This window comes from Orycteropus afer, unplaced genomic scaffold, assembly GCF_000298275.1.
Source record: "Orycteropus afer afer isolate SDZICR_OR568_19922 unplaced genomic scaffold, OryAfe1.0 scaffold00019, whole genome shotgun sequence".
In the NCBI taxonomy this organism is placed as follows: Eukaryota; Metazoa; Chordata; class Mammalia; order Tubulidentata; family Orycteropodidae; genus Orycteropus; species Orycteropus afer.
Window position 1 is genome coordinate 2,992,229 of NW_006921606.1, and position 27,478 is coordinate 3,019,706.

A 27,478-nucleotide genomic window follows, 5' to 3' on the forward strand; every position below is an offset into this window, starting at 1 on the left:
CTTAGTGTAGGGTGGGTGAGTAGCCAGCCACACACAGTACTCTCCATAAACCCACAGCCTGCGCAACAGTGGACAAGGTCCCAGGCCCACCCATCTCAGCTCGATGTACCTTCTCAGGCTTGGTGTCCCAGCACTCCATCATAAGCACCTGAAGGCGGTAGTATTGTACTTCCTCTGGCTGCCCCAGCACTGGACGCACACCCTTAGACAGCTTTTTGGCAATCTGAAGTTGGTGTTGGCCCAGTGCAGGCCTCTGTCCTGACAGCAACTCATAGAGCACCATACCATAGGAGAACATGTCTACCTGGGCAGAGAGGCAAGCTGAGTCAGGTCCCCTGCCTGGGCCCAGCAGCTTCTGCCAGCTGGCCCTGAGGTTGAGGGAACAGGGAGACAAAATTAGACAAGGAAAAGATGGGCTTTGCGCAAAGGGAGAACATTATTAATCCATCTACCAATCTATCCATCCATCTCTGTCTATCCAACTATCCAATCAACCATTTAACCAACTGTCCCGTTTATCCATCCACCCACCCAGTCACCCATCTACCCATCTCTCCTTCCTACTTTCCTTCCTTCCTTCCCCCACTCCTTCCTTCCTTCCTTCGTTTTCTCACTTTCTCTCTCCCATCCATCTGTCCATTTCCCCATCTGTCCGTTCATCCATCGATCCATTGATCCATCGATCCATTGATTGATCCATCAATCCATGCATCCACTTACCCATCCATTCATCTATCTATCCATCCATCCACCCATTCAATAAATGCCTTGGCCATCTCTGGCATTAGATCCAGCTGGCATCTTGCAATCAGTACATTTAGCCCAGGAGCCTTTAGCAACTTGATTCTGTCTGTTCCTCACAACCACCCTGAGAGCCTAGTCTATGTCCACATTGGACATCTTGATACAGCAGAGTTGGGACTCAAACCCAGACACATTTATGTCTTGGATTCTTTGTCCATTACATTTCCAGCCTCCACAATGTCTCTGAATTGAAGTCTGAGGATTCTGAAGCTAAGGAGACATCAACCTATCACTACCAGTCAGACACAGACTCCTGTGCTCTTCCTTCCTATTAGAGCCAGAGCTGTCCTCATTGAGCATAGGGAGGAAGGAAAGCCTACTCAGGGGACATTGAGCTCAGGAGCTGGCTGTCTGGCTGGCCTCAAGTGGGACATGTTCTCCTATCTGGTGAGGTTGAGCTGGAGTCTACAAGGCGGGGCTGGGGCAAGTACCTTCTCATCATACACGATGCGTGGCCTGACTTCTGGGGCCTGGTAGCCAGGCGTTCCCTCCACGCCCAGGGCACCCTCATGGAATGATTGCCGGGAGATGCCATAGTCAGACAACTTGATGTTGATGTGCTCCTTGACATCCAGTGACCAGACCAGGATGTTGTCTGACTTCAAGTCGCAGAAGATGATGTTTTTCTTATGTAAGTAAGCCAGGCCAGAAGCAATCTGGTAGGCTATTTTTTGGGTTAGCATGTGTCCCAGGGGCATAAAGGAAGAGTCTGTAAGAAAAAAGTTATCATTATAGCAACTGTCTTCCTCTTCAAATACTTTGTATTGTACTGACACATTCTTGTCATTCACCATGCTAGGTGCCCAAAGATAATGATCTTAAGTGAAATGCTATTTAGGATAATGGTGCTTGTTGTTATAACTTCATTCAGGAGTCTCATACCTGAAATATTTTTTTACTAAAACAGCAGATTAAAAATTCCTAGAGTCAATCTCAGGCCAAGGTTGCCTAGTGTCAACAGGTGAGTCATAGGTATAAGAACTCCATTTCAAAACAAACTTCCCTTTGACCAGTGGAAAAATGATTGCTTTTCATAGGATTTCTTCTTCACCTGTCAAAGGACAGATACCTCTCTCTCTGTTAGCTCTTTGGAGGGTAATTTTCCATTTTTCAAGGTAAATTATTTAAAAACTTAGGTACAATTGAAATATAATAAAAATGATCCCTGAGTCTCAGAATTTTAACAATGGTCACTGTGTAAGCTGTGTTATGGTTATTAGCTACTGTTGAGGTGGCCCCTGACTCTTGGCAACGCCATACACAAAAGTATGAAAAACTGCCCAGTGCTGCACCATTCCCACAACAGTTGCAGATTAGACTGTTGTGACCCATAGAGTTTTCACTGGCTGATTTTCAGTCGTCAGGCCTTTTCGGTGGTGCAGTGGTTAAGGTTTGGCTGCTAACCAAAGGTCAGCAGTTTGAACCCACCAGCCACTCCACAGGAGAAAGGTGAGGCAGTCTGCTTCTGTAAATATTTATAGCCTTGGAAATCCCATGGGGCAGTTCTACACTGTCCTATAGGGTTACTATGAGTCAGAATCAACTCGAAGGCAGTTAGGTAGTACCTTCTTCCTAGTTGTCTTAATCTGGAAGCTCCACTGAAACCTGTTCAACATAACAGCAAACACATAAGCCTGTACTGACAGATGGTTGTGGTTGAGCTGTACTGGCCAGGAATTGAACTTGGGTCTCTGCATGGAAGGCAGGAATTCTAGCATGAAACCACCACTGCCTCATATATTATAATTAATGGGGCAATTTTATGGCTTGTGACTTTATAGGCACCAGGTGATACCTCATTTGAGTGTCAGAAATGCCCTCAATAATAATAGCCTCACTCTCAGTGGAGTTATTATTGCCCTTCTTTGACAGATAAAGATATTAAGCAACTTCCTGGGTTATGGCAGAGGACCAGGAGTAAGAATCTAGTTTTGTCTGACTCCAAGGTTTGAGCTCCTTTGGCCAATAAGGCATTCTGATCTGGTCAGGTCTTTTTCTTCACACACAGGGAGATGCCACATGGGGGCTGGGTTTGCCCTGGGCTTGCTGAGACATCCTGGCTCTAAATTTGTTTATGGGACAGCTGGGCCAGGTAAAAGGCATCATCGTGTCCTCAGCTCCCCTAAGGCCAACCTCTGCTGGGCTCTCTGACCTCACCATGTTTCTTAGGACTCTGGGATGGGCTGGGCCCCTGCGGAACATTCTTGGTGGTGGATACCTTTGGCGTTCTCAGACAGCACAGTGTTGAGGCTGCCCAGTGGGGCAAGCTCCAGAGCGAAGCCAAGTGGGTGGATGCTGATGCCTATGAGCGAGACGATGCAAGGGTGCTGCAGGGCGTGCAGCATGCTGGCCTCCTGCCGGAATTCTGAGAAGTTCTTCATGGCATCCATGGCACGCAGATGCCGCAGCATAGTGTCTGCCAAGGAGAGTATATAGTCAGCATTGCTGCCGGCAGGGCAGGGTTCCAGGCACATGCCGTAAATGGTGCGGGCTGGGCCCATACCTCCACTGCACTAAAGATCACATGGTTGAGGGGTCCCTCACCACCATACTCAGGGTTACCTCATGAGACTTGAGGAGTTGGGTGGGGCCAGGATTTGGATTTTATGGCACTTGTCAGGGTATCAGGGATTTTGCACTTGGTTTCCCAGAATCTGGCCTCAAATTCAGTGGCATTACTGAGGCATTCTGGGCTGAGTCATTACTTAACAAGATATCAAATCCATCCCCCCCTCAGGTGTCAGTTTGGGCTTGTACATTTGACACTTCCTGAGCACTCACTTGGGCCTTCCATACTTGCTATGGATTGGCTTGTATCCCCCCAAAATACATGCTGAAGTTCTCACCCCTGCATTGGTGAACGTGACCTTGTTTGGGGGAACAGAGTTTTCTTTGCAGATGTTAGCAGATAAATTAAGGAAGTCATGCTGGAGTAGGGTGGGTCTGAATTCTAACCTCTTCTCAGTGACATTTTATAAAACATGCAGACATGGAGACACAGTCATGTAGGTGGAAGATAGTATGTGAAAATTTGTCTACAAGCCAAGGACTTTCAAGAAATGTCCAGGTCTACAGAAGCTGAAAGAAAAGGAAGGTTCTTTTCTTCGAGACTTCACAGAGAACTACTTAAAAACCAATAAACACCTCACATAATGTTTAGGCATCAAAAAATCACAGAAAGTAGTGCTAGAAACACTATTAACTATACCACTCACAGGTAAGTTGAGCTCTTCAACATGGGCACATGTTGGACGGGGAGGTGGGAGGAGGCTGGCAACCTTTCATATCCTTAGTATACTGAGTTTTTTTTTTCTTTTTTTTTTAATGCATTTTATTGAAATATAATTTATGTATAGTAAAATACCCAAAACTAAAGTGACATGGGTCAATGCATTTTTTTCCTTTTGCAGTGTTCCCTCCCCTCCCCTACCACCCCGGCAACCAACAAAGAAAGTTTCCCTCCATATATAAACCTTTCCTTGACCCTCCACAACAACGAACTAATACTATATTTGTCCTTCTGTGATTAACTTATTTCATTCAGCATAATGTCCTTTCTAAGGAATTGCCATATTGCTTTCCACAGTGGTTGTGTCACTTCACAGTCACACAAACAGTGTATGAGAGTCCCAATCTCTCCACATCCCCACCAGCATTTGTTATTTTCTGTCTCATTGAACCTTGCTTGCCATCAGTGCTGGGGTGAGACGGTATATCTCATTGTTGTTTTGACTTACATCTCTCTGATGGCCAATGATTGTGAGCATCTTTTCATGTATTATCTGACTACCTGAATATCCTCCTTGGTGGAGTGTCTACTCATGTCTTCTGCCTGTTTTTCAATTGGATTGCTAATTCCTTTGGTATTGAGGAATTGGAGTTTTCCATCAATCTTAGAGATAAGTCCCTTGCCAGATATGTTATTATCCCAAATATGAATTTGTTTCTGGCATTTTTGTCATGTGCTTTTTCATTGTGTCAATTTCTTTGTTCCATATAATTTTCTATGCTGAGCTCGTTGTTTGTGAATCATGTTATCACTTCCTTCATTGCTATTGTTTTAGTATTTGCTGAATATTTATGCTGGTCCTCTTTTTCATTTTGATGTGAAGGTTTATCATTTTTCTTTGAGGTTACCCTGTGATTTATAGTTTTCTTCCCAAGTTTAGAACAGTCCATTCTATCCTGTAGTTGTCTTGACTTCCCTACCATCTACAAGTTCTGTAACGACAAAGATTTTTTTTTCCCTCTTTTTGGTTTGTCGTTGTCCTCATTTGTCAGTTGGTGTCTCTGGTTCCCTGTTTACAATCTTGTAGGCTTATTTACTTTGGATACTTCCATAGTTGGTTTCTGGATTATATCATCATGTGTGTTAATGGTCATTTGTTGTTGGCTATTGTTGCTTCTCTGTCCAAAGGGCTCCCTTTAGCATCTCTTGTAAGGTTGGTCTGGTTTTAACAAATTCCCTTAATTTCTGCTTATCTGGAAATGTCCTAATTTCACCATCATATTTGAGGGACAATTTTGCTGGGTACATAATTCTTGGTTGGAAATTTTCCTCTTTCAGTGTTTTATATATACCATCCCACTGTCTTCTCTCCTGCATGGTTTCTGTCGAGAAATCTGAGTTTAGTCTTACTGGTTGCTCCTTGTAGGTAACTTTTCATTTTTCCTGTGCTATTCTCATGATTCTTTCTTTGTCTTTGGTTTTGGTGAGTTTGATGGTGATATGTCTGGGTGATTTTCTTTTGGGGTCTATCCTGTTTGGAGTTTGTTGGACTTCCTGAATTGATATATTCTCATCTTTCATCATATTGAGGAAGTTCTCCTCCAACAAATCTTGGACAATTTTCTCAATGGTTTCATTTTTCTCTTCCTGTTCTGGAATTCCAATGACACATAGGTTCCTTTTGATGGTATCCCACATGAAGCTAAGGCTTACTTCATTTTGTTTTGATCTTTTTTCTGATTGATTCCTTTCCAAAGAAGTATTCAGGTAGTTGTCTTCAATCTCATTAATTCTGTCTTCCATTGCATCAATTCTACTCCTTTGCCCTTTCAAAGTGTTATCTATTTTTCACAATTTAGTATTAATCTTCTGGATTTCTACCTGTAGGTTTAGAATCATTTCTAATTTTTCATTTATTTTGTCATTTTGTTCTTGTATTTCCTTCCAAAATTCTTTTAGAGTTTTGTCTGTGTTTTCTTTGGTCTCTCAATCCTTTGAATATACCTAAATATAATTCTTTTGAATTCCTTATCAGGGAGTTCCAATGCTGTGTCTTCCTCAGGGATGTGTTTTGGGTCTGTATCCTTGTCCCTTGTTTCTCCTGCTTAATCTTGCTTCTTTGTGTGGACTGTGATGATCTGTTGTCTCTGAGCCATTGTGATGTTTTTGTGTTTATATTTAATTGGTGATTATATGTTGGAGTGACTTGCCTACAATTTTCATTTTCTTTGTTTTGTTTGTATGTTATCTATACAGGCAGGGTACTGTGCTGTGCTTCTCTATTCATTAGTTGACATCACTTATACACTCACCACCTCTCTCCTTTCCTTTGTCAGCCTCTCGTATGTCCTTGCTGACCCTGGCAAACAGAGCCTGTTCTTGGGTCCCTGGAATCCAAATGAGAATGCTATCACTTTAAAATCCAAAATGGTTGCCACTTGTAAAGATTCAAAATGGCTGCGTGCTCAGTCACTTTAAATATCCAAAATGGCCACCATTTGTAAACCTTCAAAATGGCTGCACCCTCAGACACTTTAAATATCCAAAATGGCTGCCACGTGTAAACAATCAAAATGGCTGCACCCTCCAGACAACAGAAAGTCCACATCTCAGGTTGTCTCCCTCCTTGTTGTTTCTCTTCCTAGTCATAGGCCACCAGAGCAGTTGTCCCTGTAGCCCTCAGTGACTGGGACTGATCTTTAGATCAATTCTCAGGTCCCAACACCACTTGGAAATATTCAGGCTGTTGGTCTCGTCAGAGTAGCTGACAGTCTGCAGCTCCGACCATCTCTGTATTCACGGTTTTATTCAGGTTTTTCCACTAGTTGGTGCCTTCTGTACCAACACTTCCGTATAGTTCGTTTCAATGCTCAGCGTTCCAGGATTATCTTCTGTATCTCTGTTAATTGGTTTTCCTTTTCTTTGTTGAAGAGGGTCTGTGTCTCTTGTCTTCCTATTCCTCCATATTACCAGAAGTCAGTATACTGAGTTTTATAGACTTTGGGCTTCCTATGTAGGGCAATATATTGGAAGAGTCAGCTGCTATTAGACCTGTTTTTATACTTAAACAAGATAAAATCAAGTTGACTCAAAATATAGTATGAGAGAACAGAAGGTCAGTGTTTACACAGGGAGAAAGCAGTGGTGGTTGGGGGGGGCAGGCAGGAATGTGTAGCAAAGAAGGACTCAGGGAAGAGGGAAGAGGTAACTATAGGGAGGAAGTGGGAAGAGAGCTGTTATATTGTGGGGAATTGCAGTCAACATTATGAAACAAAATGTGTATGAACTACTGTATGGAAAATGAATTTGCTTTGTAAACTTTCACCTAAATCACAATTAAAAAAAAAAAAAGGAAAAAGAAAAAGACCCTTTGAAAGGTACAAATAAAGTCTTCCATTTAATTGTTTGAAAAAAAAAAAAAAGTATGAGTTGGCTCTATCTCTTTGGGCTTTAGGATTTAGGATTATGTATGAAGCTGCTTTCATTGTGAAGCAGAGAGCTGTACAATCAAATGTATTGATATTACAGGGCAGGAGGGATGGGATGTTTCCTCCAGGAAAGAGAAAGGAGAATTTGAAGATGAATCAGATTTAATCACTTTATGGGTAACAGGAAAGCAGCCAGGAGGCTGCCATCTCCTACTTGAGTTCACTTCCTGAAAGTCTGTAAAAAGATACTACCGCTTGATGGAGGACTCGTTTGTAATGTGGCACCACCCTCCCCCACTCACCCAGATATCGCTCTTGAGGCCCTTGTCCCACCCCACTGCCAGGAACAGAACATTGCAATTGCATTCTTTCTGCATCCCCAGAATCTCCAGAAATGACCACACCCCCTCATTAGCCAGAGAGAACTGTCCCTGTGACCTGCGGAGCAGCCACAGTCTGTGACCTGCCATCTAAGGCAGATGAGAAAGGTTCTTAGGTGGTAGTTGATTTTCAACCTGCACTGTCACTTTCTCCCAGTCCCCTTAAGACCCACCCTCATGAGAGGTCACTTGTGCCAGCCCCCCTACTCCTGAATGGCCTCTTGTGCCCAATGGGGTTGTGTTACCAGGCACGGGTGTGGCCAAGCCCTACTGTCCTTGTGTATCCTGTATCTGTCCCTCCTCTATGATTCTAAAACAGGGGGTCATTGGACACAGAGGTCAAACAGCATGAAAATCCTTGCTGACTGTGATGCCAAGGGTTGTAATTAAAGATGGAGCCATGGCTCCTCCTCACCCAGCACCCCTCACCCTCTGCATCCTTAGCCTCAAGCTTAGCCCAACCATGAATTTGCTGTTATTTCATCCTTTTTAGCATTGACTTGGCCAACCACGGAAGTTAAGTGGTAGCAGTTTTCTGACACTGTATAAATGTGAGCCACACTCCAGATGTGAAAAATTCTAGACTTTGAAATTGGCTATTTGGGGAAAATATCCAGGTGAGCCCTTGCCTCATACCATAACTGATTCACAGCAACCCACTGTGTGTCAGAGAACTGTCTCTATAAGGTTTTCAATGGCTAAATTCTGGGATGTAGATAGCCAGGCTTTTCTTCTGTGGGACCTCTGGGCATACTCAAACCTCCAACCTTTCAGTTAACAGTTGAGTGCATTAACTATGTGCATCACCCAAGGCATGCCTCACACTATATAACAAAATAAATCCCAAAGGCAAGTTCATCCACTGAGACACTAATTTGTCTCTGTTTCCCAGTTTCTAAGACAAGGGTAGAGAAGGGTGTTTTCTATTTTTATGAAAGACCAATCTATAGGCCAGGAGGGTCAGCAACTGCATGGGTGGATGGGTGGGCTTCTTGGCAGAGCAATGGGTTGGGCAAAAGACGACTAAGTCTGCTACTATGCTACACTCACTATACCACACCCCTTCTACTACACCCCCTTCCCACGCTGACATAGCATGAGACCCTGGCCCTGACTGTCCCTGAAAACCCAAAATAAAGGAGCAAGAATGTCCTGCCAGTGATGGGATACAACTGAGGGGCAGATTCAGGAGTTTTAAAGCCAGTAACAAAATGTAGACTGCTGAGTCGCCGATGAAACAAGTGTAAGCATGGAAATATAAATAGCTAAAGAAAATACATACATTCTCCTCCCCACATTGATCTCTGGAGCTGAAGGCCCTTCTGAGCATGAAGGAAATGAAAAACACCAGAAAGGAAACAACTGTTATGGCAAAAAGCATGAACATCATCAAAAGGCAAATAATAGAGCAAATTTGCAAAAAGCATGACAAAGTCAAAGATTATAGCCTTCACTATGGATTACATCTCAACATAAAACAAAAATCCTCACAACTGGACCAAAAAGTAACATCATGATAAACAGACAAAAGATTGAAGTTGTCAAGGATTTTATTTTGATTGGGTCCACAATCAATACTCATGGAAACAGCAGTCAAGAAATCTAACGATGGACTACGTTGGGCAAATCTGCTGCAAAAGACCTCTTTACATAAGTGTTAAGTAGCAAAGATGTCACTTTGAGGTTAAGTGTGTCTGATCCAAGCTATGGTATTTTAAATTGCCTCATATGCATGCAAAAGCTGGACAATGAATAAGAAGACTGAAGAAGAATTGATGCATTTGAATTATGGTATTGGTGAAGAGTATTGATATACTACAGACTATGAAAAGAATGAACAAATCTATGGTGGAAGAAGCACAGCCAGAACGCTCCTTAGAAGCAAGGATGGTAAGATTTCATTTCACATACTTTGGACATGTTACGAGAAGGGACAAGTCCTGGAGAAGGACAAGACGCTTGGTAAAAGAGAGAGTCAGCACAAGAGGAAGACCCTCAACGAGATGGACTGACACAGTGGCTGTAACGATGGGCTCAAACAGCAACAATAGTGAGGATGATGCAGGGCCAGTCAGTATTTCATTCTGCTGTACATAGGGTCACTATGAGTTGGAACTGACTCAACAGCACTTAACAACAATGACAAGATTATGGACCATGACAAAAAAAGGGCTCTTACAATTTGATAGAGTTGCTCCCCAAAAGAAAAGGACAAAGTGTATAAACAGAAAAATGGCAAGAAGAAATATAGCCAGTGACTATGTGAGGAAACTTTCAAGAAATGCACAGTAAGTAGCAATAACAATGACTAATAACGACGTTCTCTGACCTATCAACCTGACACAGTGAAAGGCCTGGTGAGGAAGGGTATCTCATATGCAGATAATGAGAGTATGAAAAGCCTTTCATTTGACCTCCAGCCAGGTCAACATCCACTGTGAAGTCATGTTACTAGTATATATCCTTGATGTGATGTGATCCACCAAGCACTCCTTAGAAGGAAGACTGGGCAATCTACTTCTGTAGACATACTGCCTCAGAAACTGAAGGAGAGGTCAGTATGATTCAAATCGACTCAATGGCAGTGAGTTTGGTTTGGTTTTTGTATGATGTGATAAGAATAAGCCTTTACTTCTGTGTTTTCCTCCCAAAAACCTGTTTTTAAAAAAACCAACAAAACAACCAGTTGCCATCAAGTTGCTTTGAGTCTGGTGACCCATGTATGTTGGAGTAGAACAGTGCTCCAGTAGGGTTTTTCATGGCTCTGTTCTATTGGAAGTAGACTGCCAGAACTTTCTTCTGAGGTGCCTCTAAGTAGGTTTGAACTACAAACCCTTTGGTTAGTAGCTGTAATGGTTATTGTTATGTGTCAACTTGGCTAGGCTATAACTCTCAGTAGTTTGGCAGACACTGGATTGATTGTTTTTCCATAATGTAATATAATGTAAGGAGCTCTGGTAGCATAGTGCCTAAGGCACTTGACTGCTCACCAGAATGGCTGGTGGTTCAAACCCACCAGCCACTCCTCGGAAGGAAGGTTGGGCAATCCTAATTCTGTAGTGATACTGCCTCAGAAACCCAAGGAGGGGTCGCTATGAGTTGGGGCCAACTCGACGGCAAACAACAACAATAACAACAACAATATAATGTAATCACCTCCCAAGATGTGATCTGATATGATTAGCCAATCAGTTGAAAAGGAGTTTCCTTGGGAGTGTGGCCCGCCTAAAGTATATAAATGGATGTTCTGGCAAAGCTCACTCTATTTCTTAACTCTGACCTCTTCTAGTCACCTAATCTCTGGTTCTTGGGAGCTAAGCCTGCCAAAGTCTTCAGCTTGACACCTGACCTGCGGATTTTGGATTCAATAGCTCCTACAACCCTGTGAGCCACCAGAGGCCTCCAGCCTGCTGTTTGATTTGCCAATTTTGGGTTCATCGCCCTTGCAACCATGTGAGTGAGCAGAAGCTTCAGCCTGCTGCCTGACTGACAGATTTGGGACTTTTCAGCCCTCATAATTTTGAGTCATTTCCTTGAAGTAAATCTCTCTCTCTCTATTTATATATATACTTCACTGGTTTTGCTTCTGTAGAGAATCCAGACTAAGATGGTAGTCAAGCACTTAATTGTTTGCACAAAAAAGGCAGAAACTGATTATTCCAGTATAATCATGAGAAAAACTTTAGACAAATCCTAATTGATGGGCATTCTACAAAACACCTGACCAGAACTCCTTAACATTGACAAGTTCATCAAAAACTGTGACAGTCAGAGGACTAAATGTAATGTAGTGTCCTTGCTGTTACCTTGGGAAAGAAAAAGGACATTAGGGGAAAACCTAATAAGTCTATATAAAATATGGATTTTCGCTAATAATAATGTATCCATATGTGTTCGTTTGGGAGCTCTGGTAGCGTAGTGCCTAAGGCACTTGACTGCTAACCAGAAGGCTGGTGGTTCAAACCCACCAACCACTCCTCGGAAGGAAGATGGGGCAATCTACTTCTGTAGTGATACTGCCTCGGAAACCCAAGGAGGGGTCTCTATGAGTCGGGGCCAACTCGATGGCACATAACAACAACAACGTGTTCGTTAATTGTGGTTAATGTACCACCCAAATGCAGGATGTTAACAATAGGGAAACTGGCTGTGGGGTATATGGGAGCTCTGTACTACCTTTGCGATGTCTCTGTAAATCTGAAATTGTTTTAGAGATGAAAATAAAGAGTTTATTTAAAGGAAAAATCAATGGGGAATGGTAATATAAAATTTCTTCTGGCAACTAGCTTATTTTGAACCATTATTGTTATTTTCATCTCCATCAACACACATAGGTCTGGCTCAATCCTGTTATATTGCATATACTGCAATTTCTATCCCCATTCCCATCCTGGTGGTCTTCTAGGCTATTTTCTGTGCTTACGGATAATGGGACAGGGTTGTCCAGTGTCCTTGAGCACACATTCAGATCATGCCAGGATCACATTCAGAAGCAGGGCTGTTGGGCTTACACATTTTCACTGTATCAGATATTGCCAAACTGTAACCTAAAGTGTTAGTGCTGTTTACATACCATGAACAGTCTCAGAATGCCTTTTCTCCACAAACTCTCCAACCTTTCGTTATGGTCTGACTGTCTCATTGTGGTTTCAATGCATCTTTTCCATTATTTCCTGGCCCAGTGCATTTCCTATCTCTGGAGTACTTATACATTTTCTTACCCCCCAACTCCGACCTTTTAAAAAATTTCTAGTGGGTTGTCTCTGTGTGCGTTTAGTGGGTTTGTTGTTGTTTGGTGCCGTTGAGTCAGCTCTGACTCATAGAGACCTCATGTACAACAGAACAAAACACTGCCTAGTCCTGCACCATCCTCACAATCCTTGCTATGCTTGAGTTCATCATTGCAGCCACTGTGTCAATCCATCTCTTTAAGGGTCTTCGCCTTTTTCTCTGACACTCCACCTTACCAAGCATGATACCCTTCTCCAGGGACTGGTCCCTTCTGACAAGTTTGCGGGTTAGTGGGTTTGTTGTTTTTGTTGCTGTTGTTAGGTGCCATTGAGTCATTTCCGACTCACAGCGACCCATGCACAGCAGAATGAAACACCATCCAATCTTGCACCAGCTCCATGATCCTTGCTATACTTGAGCCTATTGTCGCAGCCACCATGTCAATCCATCTTGTCGAAGGCCTTCCCCTCTTTCATCAACCCTCCACCTTACCAAGCATGACATCCTTCTCCAGGGAATGGTCCCCTCTGACAACATGACCAAATTAGGTAAGATGAAGTCTGGCCATCCTTGCTTCCAAGGAGCATCTCGGCTGCACTTCCTCCAGGACAGATCTGTTAGTTCTTTTAGCAGTCCATGGTACCTTCAGCATTCTTCACTAGCATCACAACTCAAAAGCATCAGCTCTTCTTTGGTCAGTGGGTTTGTAGGAGTTATTTATTTTTAAAAAATGCTTGTTAATCCTTTGTTTCTGACATATTGCAAATTTCTCCTCTCAATCTGTTACCTTCCACCTGCAATGATGCTTGGGCCTGAGTTTGCCAAGGCCACATGCATGTGGATGGTTAGTGGGAAAAATCCACCCCACTCCCAGCTTGGTGACCCATTCACGTGGAGTGCCCATCTTTCTACTTTGACTGGAGAAATCTTGGGGTCCTTGAGGGTGAGGGTCCACCTAAGCTCAGACTGCTGCCCACTACATGCCAGGTCTGGGGCAGGCCCAGAGTCAATAGAAATGGTAAGGGTGGTCTCCACTCTAGGAGGCTTACATCCAGAAAGGAGGGTACCTTCTAGCTGGGCTTGACCCTTGAACCTGCCACAAACTGCTGGCATGCAGTAGAGCTTCCTCTAGGCTTGCCCTCTTCCCCTCCTGCCCTAGAGATACATGGTCTCAGGCCTCCTGACAGGGGCATCAGGTTTGGAAAATGGAGCACATGTCGTAGAAGAAATGATGCTGGCCTGGCCCATTACCTGCTGGGGCATTGGTGAAGTTCTTGAATTTCTTGATCTGGAACCGCTTCACAGCCACTGGCTGGCCCTGGTAGCGGGCACGGTAGATGACAGTGCCACTACCCCCTTGGCCCAGGACACTGCTTTCATCCTCACTGTGCTCCAGCTTGCTGTTCTCCAGGAAGAGCCTGCCAGAAACATAGCTCAGGGGTTAGTGCTGACTTGTCTAACTGGCCCAGGAGAGGCCCAGGGAAGCAGAGGGTGATCCTATGCTCAGTGGGTGCCAAGTCACGCTTGGTCATTTGTTCCTTAGTCACAGTTGCTCCCAGCCCCTCCCAGGAACAGTCAAGGTTCAGAGCCACCTGTGGGGTCTGACCAATCTGTCCTAAACCCCAGCCTTGCCATTTGCCAACTGGGCAAAACTGGCTGGTTATGTAGTCTCACAAGCCTGAATTTCTTCACCTGTAAAATAGGCTTGTAGCAGTACCTTGCTCATAGATGCTGACAACAAAGGACACAGAGTGTATAGCCTCAGTAAGTAGTGGACAGAGAGAAAGTATTCCTTTGTGTATTTTCCTCCAAAAGAGCCCATGCTTTGAGAGCTAATATCCTTCAAGGAACTGCATTTATTTATTGCAGATAAGTTATTTTCCCATTTATTTTTGTCAAGCAAAGAGTTTTATAAGCTACCATAGTCAATGGTTAGGATTTCACCAGGAGCAGGGAGTTTAACTTTGCTGGTGTGTGCATTCTAATCCTGTGAAAGCAAGACTTTTGTTGAGCTTTTGGAATTACTGCAAGGAGCTCTTGGACCCCTTGACCTCCTCTGCAGATCCTCACAGACGTGGAGGCTGTAGCCTAAGGATCCCGGCTATACTTGGGATGTAGAGAGATGTCTAGAACCTTATGGGCAGCTTGGAGGCCAGGAATCACAGGGATTATAAGTCCTTTGGCCCTGGGGCTCCTGGGGCCAGCATGCAAGATGTAGGTCTTTATGGATTTCCTTTACTTCCCATGCTTTCTGAGCAGGTGAAAACCATCCCTGAACCCTCAGCTGATCTTCTAATCCTGTCTCTTCTATCATGAGGCTCCTCTTTTATCTTCAGAAACAGTGGGCCAAAGAGGCAAAGCATGGAGCTAGGAAGGGAGGATGGAGAGAAAAAAGGAAGGAGGAAAGGAGAGAAGGAAGGAGGGAAGTGAGTGTGAAGAAGAGCAGTTTTTGTCCTTTCCACTGATGAGGTATCTGGCAGTGTTGAAACTAACTCAGCAGAAAGGAGCATTGGCTAATTTGAGGGAAAGAAAATGCTGGGGTCTTGGGATAGCATCCCTCTCAAAGTGCAGTCAAGGCTCAAACACTAAACATTGATATGACAGATATGACTAAACACCAATATGATCCCCATCCTGGCAGCCAAAATTGGGATATCAAAGGTAACCTCAGATTACATTAGTGGGAAGCAATGGATGGGGCAGGAGCTGCCACTGTGAGGCTGGTTGGTCGTTGAGTATGGCTTTGGGCCTGGGGCTGGGTGTTGTCTGCTGGGGACGGGGGTCACTTGGTATCCACTCAGGGGTCTGAACAATTAGAAGCACAGCCCCTTGACCTGCACCTGTGTTCTGCAAGGGAAGCAGAGCAACTGGGACCTACCTGGCTGGGAAGTCAGTCATGAACAGCTCTGGCACAAGCTCCTGCAGAGGCACAGGGAGGTCCGGATGTCTGGGGCAGGAAATGAAGTCCTGTTCAATAGCAGTCAGCACACAGTCTTCCATGTCAAAGTACTGCACATCCTCTGCCTTCTCACTGAGGTTGGTGTGCCGGGCCCAGGATGCCTCACAGACTGGGCAGGGCACGTACTGCTCCATAAGGGGGGTCCCGTCACTCTCTGTGGCTGTCAGAGCTAGTGAGGAAAGAGCAGGACACTGGTCATACTGAGGTACTGCAGGGGGTCTTCCAAACCCAGGCTGAGATTTTCACAAAGGGGTCTGTCTACCTTGTCCCCCAGGGAGGGCTGACACATGACTGCTGCACTGGAGGATTCTCTTTGGGGAGCATTATTGTTGATCCTCAAGGATCTGCAAAGGGAGGGATCAGGGAGGCTTTGGGTAGCCCTGGGCAGTCTGGACCCTGGACCCTGAGGAGGGGCCTTGTAGGTGAAGGAGGGAGCTGGGAGGAGGTGGGGCTCCTTCTTGCACAGCTGGGTCTTGACAATATGTCATGGCTGGGTCTGAACCATGTTATACCCCAACTATGGAACCACATAAGCATGCGAGAAGACACTCTTAAGATTTGAAACATAAAGCTTGCAGTTCCTCTGTTCCTTCCCAGAAGAGCAATGCAGTAGAAAAAATGAGGGGAAATTATAATAGACAATGTAGGCATCTTACATTGGTTCCCTGAGCAGGAGGCATATGTCTTTCTGCATATTTGTGTGGGAGGTTCAGAGGAGCCCTCCAAGGTGTCTACACAGAAGCACCCACAGGGCAGGGTAGGAGGCAGCACCCAGAACTATCTGGGCCCCTCTAACAGCCCCAGGTCTGAGTGTAACATCTCACACTGGGAGAGACGCTCGGACTCACCTCAGTGGGCCTGGGATACCCTTGTCTCTGTCTGCTCAGCTGAGCCTCTCACCTCCTGGTGACTGTTGAACAAGCCCCCAGGAGCCAAATGAAAGCTATGCTCTCCAGCACTGCTGGAGGACAGTGGTAGGTGGGGACTTGGAAAGGGGCCAGAAGGGTCAGACAGGCCTACGGTTCCCCTTTAAGTCCAACCCCCACAGCTCATACACTGAATCACTTTCTTCGAGGGCTCCTTTCTGAATTTCTTTTTCCTATAGAATATCTTTCCTGCCAGCCCCTGAAGACTCCAGGTGCACCCCTGTAATAAAACAAGTGCTGGTCTCCCAAGAGCAGATTCAGGGCTTAGATCCAGAGCTTGGGGCTTGTCTTGCTGCTGTGCCTTAAGTACCTCCTTTTGTGCTCTAATCAGGTGCTGGATCACACAGAGATGAGGCAGTGGGTCCATGGAAGGTGGGGGTTTGCCTAAGCAGGCAGGTGTGGAGCTGGGGTTCCAAACCTACTCTCCACTCAGCTTCTAGCCATCAGCAGGTCAGCAGCTGGGCTGCCTGCAAGCCCCTCCCTCCTCATGCCATCCTCACTGTTGGCCTTAGCAACTCCCTTCCTTTTTTGCAGGTTGTCCCATGCGGCCTGTGGATTCATCTCCACCCCTCATGGCCAAACAAACAGGACTGCCACTGCTTCACTTCAAAAAGTGTTTTTTTTGGGCAAACTGTCGATGAAGAAGCTGATCAAAGGGTCAGAGAAAGGCTGCGAGGGTGGTTTCATCACCACAGGGAATGGGGGCAGGCAGGGAAAGAGACCTGGGCTCTGGGTAGATGAGGCCTCCTCTCTTCCCACCACCCACAATGCTTCCATCTCCATCTCCAACAGGCTGTCCCCAAATTTCAGCTGCCTTGTCCTCATTGCATAGACAAGTGCTGAGGTTCACAGTGAGCACACAGTGAGCACTTTTCAGGCCCTGCTGCAGTACTTGGGACTTTTATTCTCATATGCTGTTAGCAGCCAGGAGACAGAGTTCCTGCACATTTGCTTGGATTCTGAGTCCCCCATTTGCCCCCTATTCATGCCTAAAGGGGAATCCTCAGGGGCTAGGGCCCTTGCCAAAAGGCCATCAAAACCCCTCTGAGTTTTCTTCAGCTGAATCCCAGTGAGATTTCTTTTCCTCAAAGAAAGAGGAGCCCCATCCTGATTTATAAAGAAATACCAACATCTACAAAAGCTTGGTTTAGGAACGTTTTCTTACCAGGAAACCACTGATCGATCAAGGAGTTGACGTGATCTGTGATGAAAGCCATTGCAGAGAAGTCCCTCATTTCTGACTGGCAAATGATTTTTATTCCTCCGCTCTTTTTCTTTTTCCAGTTCACGTCAGAGGACTCAACACTAGAAGCCAGACACAGAGAGGAGTACATCACCATATGGTCCGGAGGTTGTGTGGATCTTCCTGCCTCAAAGGCTCAGACCCAGCCCTCCGGATCCAGAAGGCCCTGACTGAGGGGAACTTCTCACCTCTGCTGTCCCTGCCCCAATACCAGCACAGGGGAGTGAACATGATGGCTGTGGAGGACAGATGCTCAGGTTGGAATTTGGCATGACCCTTAGATGTGACCCTGGGGAAGTTTCTTTACATTTTTGAACTGTGGCTTTCTCATCAGTGAAGTGGCAGCTGTGAGGTTTAAGTGAGAAAAAATATATGGAAGCACTAGGCACCAAAACCAGAACCAAAACCCAAAGAGTAGTCCAAATCAGGCCCTCAAAAAAAGTTAAATTTCCTTCTTTCTCTTCTCACAGAGCTAAAGAGTATTTTGAAAAATTAATTGTGAATACTGAAAAAGTATCCTTTATGTTTATCATTTATGAAATTTGTTGAAAGGGAGCTAAGTTTGGTGTAGTTATGTTTGCAGTGTGAGGTCAGGTGAGAGTAGAGTACACGGAGTAGAGCCAGGTGCATGGCTGCGAGGCCCTCCATGTCCCTTCTAATTGACCTATGAGAGGGGTTGGGGAAACCTACACTCCTCACTCATAAGTCCAGGGAGCCATTTCCCTCTCATCCTGGGCTGTGGCCACCACACCCTCCTCACCTTTCCTATCCTCCAGTCACCATCTGCTTCTCTTGCAAGAAGACTGAGGAGGGGTGAAGACATGGGAACCTCTGAAACATTCCAAGGGGATCTCTGTGAGTAGTTATGGTGAGGTGCTTTCAAAAGCAAAATTTTGAAGAGGGCAGTGGTGTTTCAGATATGAAATCCTCACCTTCCATGGTTTGATTCCCAGCCAATGCACCTCATGTGCAGCCACTACTCTGTCAGTGGAAGCTTGTCTGGTGCTATGATGCTGAACAGGCTTCAGCAGATCATTAAGATTTTGGTATATTTTATTCCAGGTTTTTTCTACGTATGTATATTTGTGAAAACAGCTGAGGCCATAAAACCAGTTATGATTGAGTCAACTCTGACTTGTGGCAATCCCAGGTGTGTCAGAGTAGAACTGTGCTCCACAGAGTTTTCCATGGCTGGCTTTTCAGAAGTAGATCACCAGGCCTTTCTTCCAAGGCACCTCTGGGTGGCTTCAGCAGAGGTTCCAGACTAAGACAGGCTAAGAAGAAATGCCTGGAGATCTACATCTGAGAATCAGCCAGTGTCTGTGGTTCACAGTGGTCTGGTCCTGTTGTGCATGGGGTCACTATGAGTCGTGGGTCACTATGAGATGAGATGTGGCTCACTTGGCAGCAGCTAACAACTACAACAGTGGTTGAAAAATCCCTCACCAGAAGCTGCCTTGGGGGTGTTACCATGGAGCCAGGCTAACATGGCCTGGGGGGCTGCAAATGGCTCCTACCTGAGGTAACCCCCATCAAAAGTAACCAGGAGCCCTTCCTGCCAATAGATGGTCTGGTTTCTTTTTACTCTGAATGTGCTGCAGCGATTTCTCTGGTTTCCTGTAAAGCTATAAATGGTCACTCTTCTGCTCCTGCTTTTAGTATTCTTCCTGTTTTCAAAAATCTGAAAGACAGAGAAAAGATCCTGCTTAAGTATTCTGGGCTCTGCACAGGTCCAGGCATTTCTCTTAGGAGACTGGCCTGACCCCATCTTGATAAATGACCATAGCCTTTCCCACCACCCCACTCACTGGCCACTTATCCCTGCTGCCAAATACACACGACACATCCCAAGGGTCTCCTGGATACTCTGGGAATATATTTTCTCTGGGTGGTTGAAAATGGGCTTTTCTTTTAAATCTTTTCCCCTTGAATTTACAAATAAAATTTTATGTTAGAAAATGTGACAAATACAAAATAATGGAAAGAAGATAACAAAATACCAATTTAACCAATACCAAGCAGAGAGATCATTAAGATTTTGGTATATTTTATTCCAGGTTTTTTCTACGTATGTATATTTGTAAAAATGGCTGAGGCCATAAAACCAGTTATGATTGAGTCAACTCTGACTTGTGGCAACCCCAGGTGTATCAGAGTAGAACTGTGCTCCACAGAGTTTTCCATTGCTGGTTTTTCAGAAGTAGATCGCCAGGCCTTTCTTCCAAGCACCTCTGGGCGGCCTTGAACCTCTATTCTTTCAGTTAACAGCTGAGTGCATTAACCATTTGCACCACTGTCCTTCTAATTTTATATTTTTAAACTTCACTTTTTCTAGGTCATTAAAAACTCATTATTAACATTCATTTTTGTAGTATTATATTAAGTAATTTAGTGATTATTATTATTGTTATTTACCTCACTCTTGTATGTTTAAGTTGGTTTTAATGTCTTGCTTCCAGAAATAAGCCACAACAAACATAAAAAAGCACAAAGGTTTTTCTGATTTTAAGTTACGCCCTTGGTGACTATGGCCCCTAGCAACCTTTCAGGTCTGGAATTGAACTCACTCCTATGGCTTCTGGCCAAATAATAGATAGGCATGTTGTTGTTGTTGTTATGTGCCATCAAGTCAGACCCGACTCATAGCGACCCTTCCTTGGGTTGCTGAAGCAGTATCACTACGGAAGTAGATTGCCCCATCTTCCTTCCGAGGAGTTGCTGGTGGGTTTGAACCACCAGCCCTCTGGTTAGCAGTCCAGTGCCTTAGGCATTATGCTACCAGAGCTCCCAAATAGATAGGCATACAGGAAAAAAAAAAAGATAGACAGGTATATGGGCTGAACATCTACATCAGGTAGATAGACTCCTTGAAATGATCAATCATGGAAGAACAGAAGGGCAGTGCTTACATGGGGAGACAGCTGGGGGTGGGGTGGGAGTGCATGGGAGGGAAGGACACAGGGAAGAGGTAACTACAGGGAGGAAGTGGGAAGAGAGCTGTTACACTGTGGGGAATTGAAGTCCATGTCATGAAACAAAATGTATCTGAACTGCTGTATGGAAAATGAATTTGCTCTGTAAACTTTCACCCAAATCACAATAGAAATTAAAAAAAAAAAAAAGACCTTAGTTCAGATTTTCAGTGGGAGAGTTATTGGGTCAAAGGATGTGATCACTTTAATGCTCTGGACACATACTAAAGAAACACTTTTTGAATTGATTCCACTATTATATCCACTACAAGTGTGTCTTGCTCACTTGGGTAGGGCAGTGTCTGAGAATTTGGTCAGTGAAAAGTGGATTCTCCATTGTTTAGGAGCATGTGTGTCTGTGTGTGGTGATGGGAAACTTGGCAATGGATATAGTTGATGGCTGCACGACACAATGTACACCTGTTAATGTAGCAGGTGTCACTGAATTGAACATGTAAGATGCTGAATTGGCAAATGTTGTGTAATATATATGTGTCACATAAATAAAAAGAAAAGTGGACTCTGGTTTCTTCTTGAACTTGCATTCCTTTCGAAGCTGAACTCCATTGTCCTCCCTTTGTCACCTGTTTGAATTTCAATAGGTGCCTCCACTTCAAGAGCCCACTTGGAGCTCAGGCCTCACAAGAGGACTGATTGACAATGATAAGGATGCTGGCCTGGTGCTATGGTGATCTCCCACTTGGGGCTCAGAGCAGGAGGAAGAGTTCAGAGGGAGGGCAGGGTGATGGAGTCGGAATTGCCAGGAGCACCAGTTCCTGCACTCACCCTCTTCATTCAGCACTACAAACGAATCTCCTCACTGTTAAGAGTGTCACAACATTTATGATTTTTCAGGCTCTTGTTTATTCTTTATCATTTCAGCAAAAGGGGAAGATCAAAGAATATATTTATTTAGTTGAGAAGTTATAATCCAAAAAGCATCATCTAATTAGAATGAGGCAAAAATAAATTCAAATGGAGTGTCATGTTAATTATTCAACAGTTACGGTTCTAGGTCAGTGCTTCTCCAAGTCCAGAGTGGTTAGAATCTGCCACCCCCCCCCCAACGGCTTGCCCCCAGTTTTGCCCTAGTGGATCTGGGGTGGGGCTGGAGAATTTGCATTTCTGTCATGTTTCCAGATGAGGCTGATGTTACTGGTGGAGAAACTACACTTTGAGAAACACTACTCTAGGCAAGGGAGCTCTGGTGGTATAGTGCCTAAGGCATTTAACTGCTAACCAAAAGGCTGGCGGTTCAAACCCACCAGCCACTCCTTGGAAGGAAGGTTGGGCTATCTACTTCCATAGTGATACCACCTTGGAAACCCAAGGAGAGGTCACTATGAGTCGGATCCATATTGACAGCAGTGAGTTTGGTTTTTTGGTACTCTAGGCAAATAATACATTCATGATATTGTCTCCTATGAAATTAACTTTGATTGACAGCTGTGACTCACTTTAATAACTCCAGGCCACACTACAGAAAATAACTCCTTGTGTTATATTTTCATTGTTATCAGACCAAATTAAAGTGCTATCTCCGTTGTTCTCAACCTTGAGAGTACCTTGGAATCACCTGGCAATTTTAAAGACACCAATGCTGCATGCAAAAAATCTGATTCAAATGGTCTGGGGCATGGTCAGTGTTATTAAATTGTGCCCCAGAATATGTATTGTAATTCCTAACCTCTATGCCTGTGGTTACCGGCCCAGGGGATGGTCTCAGGCCTAAGGCAGTTGCCTGCCAAGTGCAAGGCTAGCAGTTCAAACCCACCAGCCACTCCCCAGAAGGAAGTTTGGGCAATCTACTTCCGTAGTGATGTTGTTGTTGTTATATGCCGTGGAGTCGGCCCCGACTCATAGCGACCCTTCCTTGAGTTTCCGAGGCAGTATCACTACGGAAGTAGGATTGCCCAACCTTCCTTCTGAGGGGTGGCTGGTGGGTTTGAATCCCAGCCTTCTGGTTAGCAGTCAAGTGCCTTAGGCACTATACTGCCTCGGAAACCCAAGGAAGGGTTGCTATGAGTCAGATCCGACTCCATGGCAGTGGTTGCATTTGTGTTTGTGTTATGCTTGCGGTTATAATCCCATTTAGGAATGGTTGTCTTTGTTATGTTAATAAGACAGAATTAAGGTAGGGTGTGTCTTGAGTCAAGTCTTTTGAGATATAAAGGAGATAAAACATGCAAATGAGAGAAGGAGAGATGGGGTAAGCCAGATGTCAAGACACAGAAATCTCAAAGAAACCAGGAATCTGAAGCTGAAGAGATATGGGCCTTTCTCCAGAGCCAAGAGAAAAAGCCTTTCCTAGAGCCGACACTCTGAATTCTACCATCCTAAACTGTGAGAAAGTAAATTTCTATTTGTTAAAGCCATCTACTTGTGGTATTTCTGATTTAGCAGCATGAGATACCTAAGACAGGTACTAGTCTTACTAGTACTAGCTTACAGGTACTAGCAGTGGGGTGCTGCTCTAACTCACCCATTGCCATCAAGTCAATTCTGACTCATAGTGACCCCAAAGGACACAGTCGAACTGCCCTATAGGGTTTCCAAGGCTGTAAATGTTTACAGAACCAGATTGCCTCATCTTTCTCTCACAGAGCAGCTGATGGGTTCAAACCACTGATCTTTTGGTTGGCAGCTGAATGCTTTAACCACCACTCCACTATAGATCCTTGCTGCTCTAACAAACACCTAAAATGTGGAAATGGTTTTGGAATTGGGTAAAGGGGAGAGCTACCAATTGTCTGCCAGTTTGTCATACTGTGGTGGCTTGTGTGTTGCTGTGAAGCTGGAGGCTATGCCATTGGTATTTCAAATACCAGCAGGGTCACCCATGATGGACAGGTTTTAGTGCAGTTTCCAGACTAAGACAGACTTGGAAGAAGGAAGGGACCATCTACTTCTCAAAGAATTGGCCAGTGAAAACCTTATGAATAGCAGTGAAACACTGATATATTACTGGAAAACTTTATGAATAGCCCTGAAACATTGTCTGATATTGTGCCAAAGACTGGGGAAGAGCTGCCTCCTCAAAGCAGAGTCGACCTTAATAAGAGTGAAGTAAAGCTTTCAGGACCTCCATTTGCTGACATGGCATGACTCAAAATGGGAAGAAACAGCTGCAAACATCCATTCATAATTGGAATATGGAATGTACAAAGCATGAATCTAGGAAAACAGGAAATTGTTAAAAATGAAATGGAATGCATAAAGATCAACATCCTAGGCATTAGTGAGTTGAAATGGACTGGTTTTGGCCATTTTGACTCAGATAACCATATGATCTACTATGCCAGGAATGACAAATTGAAGAGGAATGGTGCGGCATTCAGCTTCATAAAGAATGTTTCAAGATCTGTCCTGAAATACAATGCTGTCAGTAATAGGATAATATCTATACACCTACAAGGAAGACTAGTTTATACTACTATTATTCAAATTTACACAGGAACTACCAAAGCCAAAGACAAGGAAATTGAAGATTTTCACCAACTTCTGCCGTCTGAAATTGACTAAATATGAAATTAAGATGTGTTGATTATTACCGGTGATTGGAATGTAAAAATTGGAAACAAAGAAGGATCACCAGTAGTTGGAAAACATGGCCCAGGTGACAGAAATGATACTAGAGATTGCATGATAGAATTCTGCAAGATCATTGACTTATTCATTGCAAATACCTTTTTTTTTTTTTCAACAACATAAATGGTGGCTCTAAAAGTGGACTTTGCCAGATGAAATTCACAGCAATCAGATTTACTACATGTGTGGAAAGACAAATTGGGGAAGCTCAATATCTTCAGCCAAAACAAGACCAGGAGCTAGCTGTGGAACAGACCATCAATTGCTCATATGCAAGTTCAAGCTTAATTTGTAGCAATTTAGAAGAAGTCCAGAAGAGCCAAAATATGACCTTGATTATCCCACCTGAATTTAGAGGTCATCTAAAGAATAGATTTGATACACTGAAAACCAATGACTGAAAACCAGAGGAACTGTGGGATAATATCAAGAACATCATCCATGAAGAAAGCAAAAGTTCATTAAAAAGACAGGAAAGGAAGAAAAGACCAAAACGGATGTCAGAAGAGACTCTGAAACTTGCTCTTGAATGGAGAGCAGCTAAAGCAAATGGAAGAAAAGACAAGATGAAGGAGCTGAACAGAAGATTTCAAAGAACAGCTTGAGAAAACAAAGTCAACTATTATAATGAAATGTGCAAAGACCTGGAATTAGAAAACCAAAAGGGAAGAACACATTGGGCATTTCTCAAGCTGAAAGAACTGAAGAAAAAATTCAAGCCTCGCATTGAAATATTAAAAAATTCTATGGCAAAATACTGAATGATGCGGAAAACATCAAAAGAAGATGGAACGAATACACAGAGTCACAGTACCAAAAAGAATTGGTTGATGATCATCCATTCAGGAGGTGGCATATGATCCAGAACCAATGGTATTGAAGGAAGAAGTCAAATCTGTTGAAGGAATTGGCAAAAAAACAAGGCTCTAGGAATTGAAGGAATACCCATCGAGATGTTTAAACAAATGGATGCAACCCTGGAGGCACCTACTCGACTATGCCAAGAAATTTAGAAGACAATTACCTGGCCAACTGACTAGAAAAGATCCATATTTGTACCCATTCTATAGAAAGGTGATCCCACAGAATGTGGAAATTATTGAACAATATCATTAATATCACACATAAATAAAATCTTGCTGAAGATAATTCAAAAGCAGTTGCAGCAGTATACTGGCAGGGAACTTCCAGAACTGCAAGCTGGATTCAGAAGAGGACATGGAATAAGGGATATCATTGCTGATGTCAGATGGATCTTGACTGAAAGCAAAGAATACCAGAAATATGTTTACTTGTGTTTCAGTGACAATGCAAAAGTGTTTGATTGTGTGCATCATAAAAAATTATGGATAACATTGAGAAGAATGGGAATTCCTGAAAACTTCATTGTGCTCATGAGGAACCTATAAATAGACCAGGAGGCTGTCATTCAAACAGAACAAGGGGTACTGCATGGTTTAAAATCAGGAAGGGAGTGCATCAGGGTTGTATCATTTCACCATACTTACTCAATATGAATGCTGAACAAATAATCTGAGAAGCTGGACTATAGGCAGAAGAACATGGCATCAAGATTGGAAGGAGACTCATTAACAACCTGTGATGTGTAGAAGACACAACTTGCTTGCTGAAAGTGAAGATGACTTGAAGCACTTACTGATGAAGATTAAAGATTACAGTCTGCACTGTGGACTATACTTCAACATAAAGAAAATGAAAATCCTCACAACTGGACCAATAAGTAGCATTATGATAAATAGAGGAAAGATTGGAGAAAAGATTGAAGTTGTTAAAGATTTCATATTATTTCATTCCACAATCAACACCAATGGAAGCAGTAGTCAAGAAATGAGATGAGGAGTTCCAGTAAGATGGCGGACTAGGCAGAAAGACTGCACAGGCCCTCTTCAACAAAGAAAAAGGAAACCAATTAACACAGACACAGAAGATAATCCTGGACCCCTGAGCCTTCCTTGAAGGGAAGGATATAGAAGTGGACTAAACCCCAACTAGCAAAAGAATTTGCATGAAAATACCAAAAAAGGACACAGACGGAGCTGCAGTGTGGCAGCAATCCTGAACGATCCTGACGGCACAGCACAGACAGCTTTAGAGTGCCGAGTGGTGGTAGGACCTAAGAATTAATCTAAAAATTAGCCCTGCTAGCCAGGGACTGCACAGATGACTGCTCTAGTGGCTAGGGAATAAACGGAGAAGGTGAAGAGAAACACGGGCTGAGCTGTGGACTTCTGCCAGTCTGCCATTTTGAATGTTTAAAAGCGGCTTAACTATTTTGGATATTTAAAGAGACAGTGCTCTTGCAGGTTCCTTAAGAACACGTTCTGCTTGCCAGCAAACCCAAGGGCACTCTGGACCTGCAAGACTGACAAGGTGCGACATTCCTCTTGTTACCCTTATACCCCACATTCACTTGGTGAACGGAGGTGCAGCCATCCCCCACTCCCACCAACATTCTGGGCCCAAAGGAACTCCACCACAGTCTGTGTGCTCAGACAGAGCCTGGGTGTCTTGCCCTGTCCTCCACTGTTTTTTTTTCTCTTTTTTTATTTTTATATTTATTTTTTTCGCTTTCTTTTTTCTGATGATTAGTTTGCTTGTATTTGTCTGTTTTAAAACAACTATTATTATTAATACTTTTGTCCTTTTTACTATTATTCTTAACCTTCCCTTCCCAGGTCCTAGTTTTCAGCATTTTTTCTTTTCCCTGTTCCTGGTTGAAAAAATTTTTTTCTTTAAGTTTGTTTTTCTTTTCCCCATTTTTTTTTCTAATGGTTAACCCCGTCCCTAGTTTTTCTTTTTGCATTTTTCCCATTTTTTTCCTTCATTATTCTCCTTCTTTACCTTTTTTCTCTTAGTGCCCTATCCCTAGATATTGCAAGTTTTCTTGTTTTTAGTTCTTCTTTTTCCCTTTTTTCGTTGCTGTTCCTGTGTGATTACATGGTGTGTTTTTTGTCCATGTGCTTTTAGTTTTTTGATGGTTATTCAATTGTAATTTTTATCTTATTGAGTGGGAGACAGGAACAGTCCCCATAAGACACAACTATACCCAAATCTCCTGCAACTTCACTTACTGAGTGAGAGCCACTACTTCCTTCTTCACCAATGGGCCAACATAAAAAAAACACCAAGAAGAGCCTGAATCACCCTTGGCTACTATTCACAAACAGTCAACAGAGATCTAAATACAACAATGCCAC

The 27,478-nt window shown here is 43.7% G+C and overlaps 1 protein-coding gene across 1 annotated transcript in view; it reads right to left on the minus strand.

Annotated features, from left to right (window-relative positions):
- LRRK1 (leucine rich repeat kinase 1) overlaps positions 1–27,478 on the minus strand; it is a 359,564-nt gene that overhangs the window by 17,715 nt on the left and 314,371 nt on the right. The window contains exons 21-27 of the mRNA XM_007959936.1: positions 19,218–19,381; positions 17,623–17,762; positions 15,451–15,700; positions 13,824–13,990; positions 3,023–3,220; positions 1,236–1,513; positions 110–304 (exon numbers count right to left, since the gene is read on the minus strand). Coding sequence (XP_007958127.1) covers positions 110–304; positions 1,236–1,513; positions 3,023–3,220; positions 13,824–13,990; positions 15,451–15,700; positions 17,623–17,762; positions 19,218–19,381 — 1,392 coding nt within the window. The remainder of the gene's footprint in view (positions 1–109; positions 305–1,235; positions 1,514–3,022; positions 3,221–13,823; positions 13,991–15,450; positions 15,701–17,622; positions 17,763–19,217; positions 19,382–27,478) is intronic.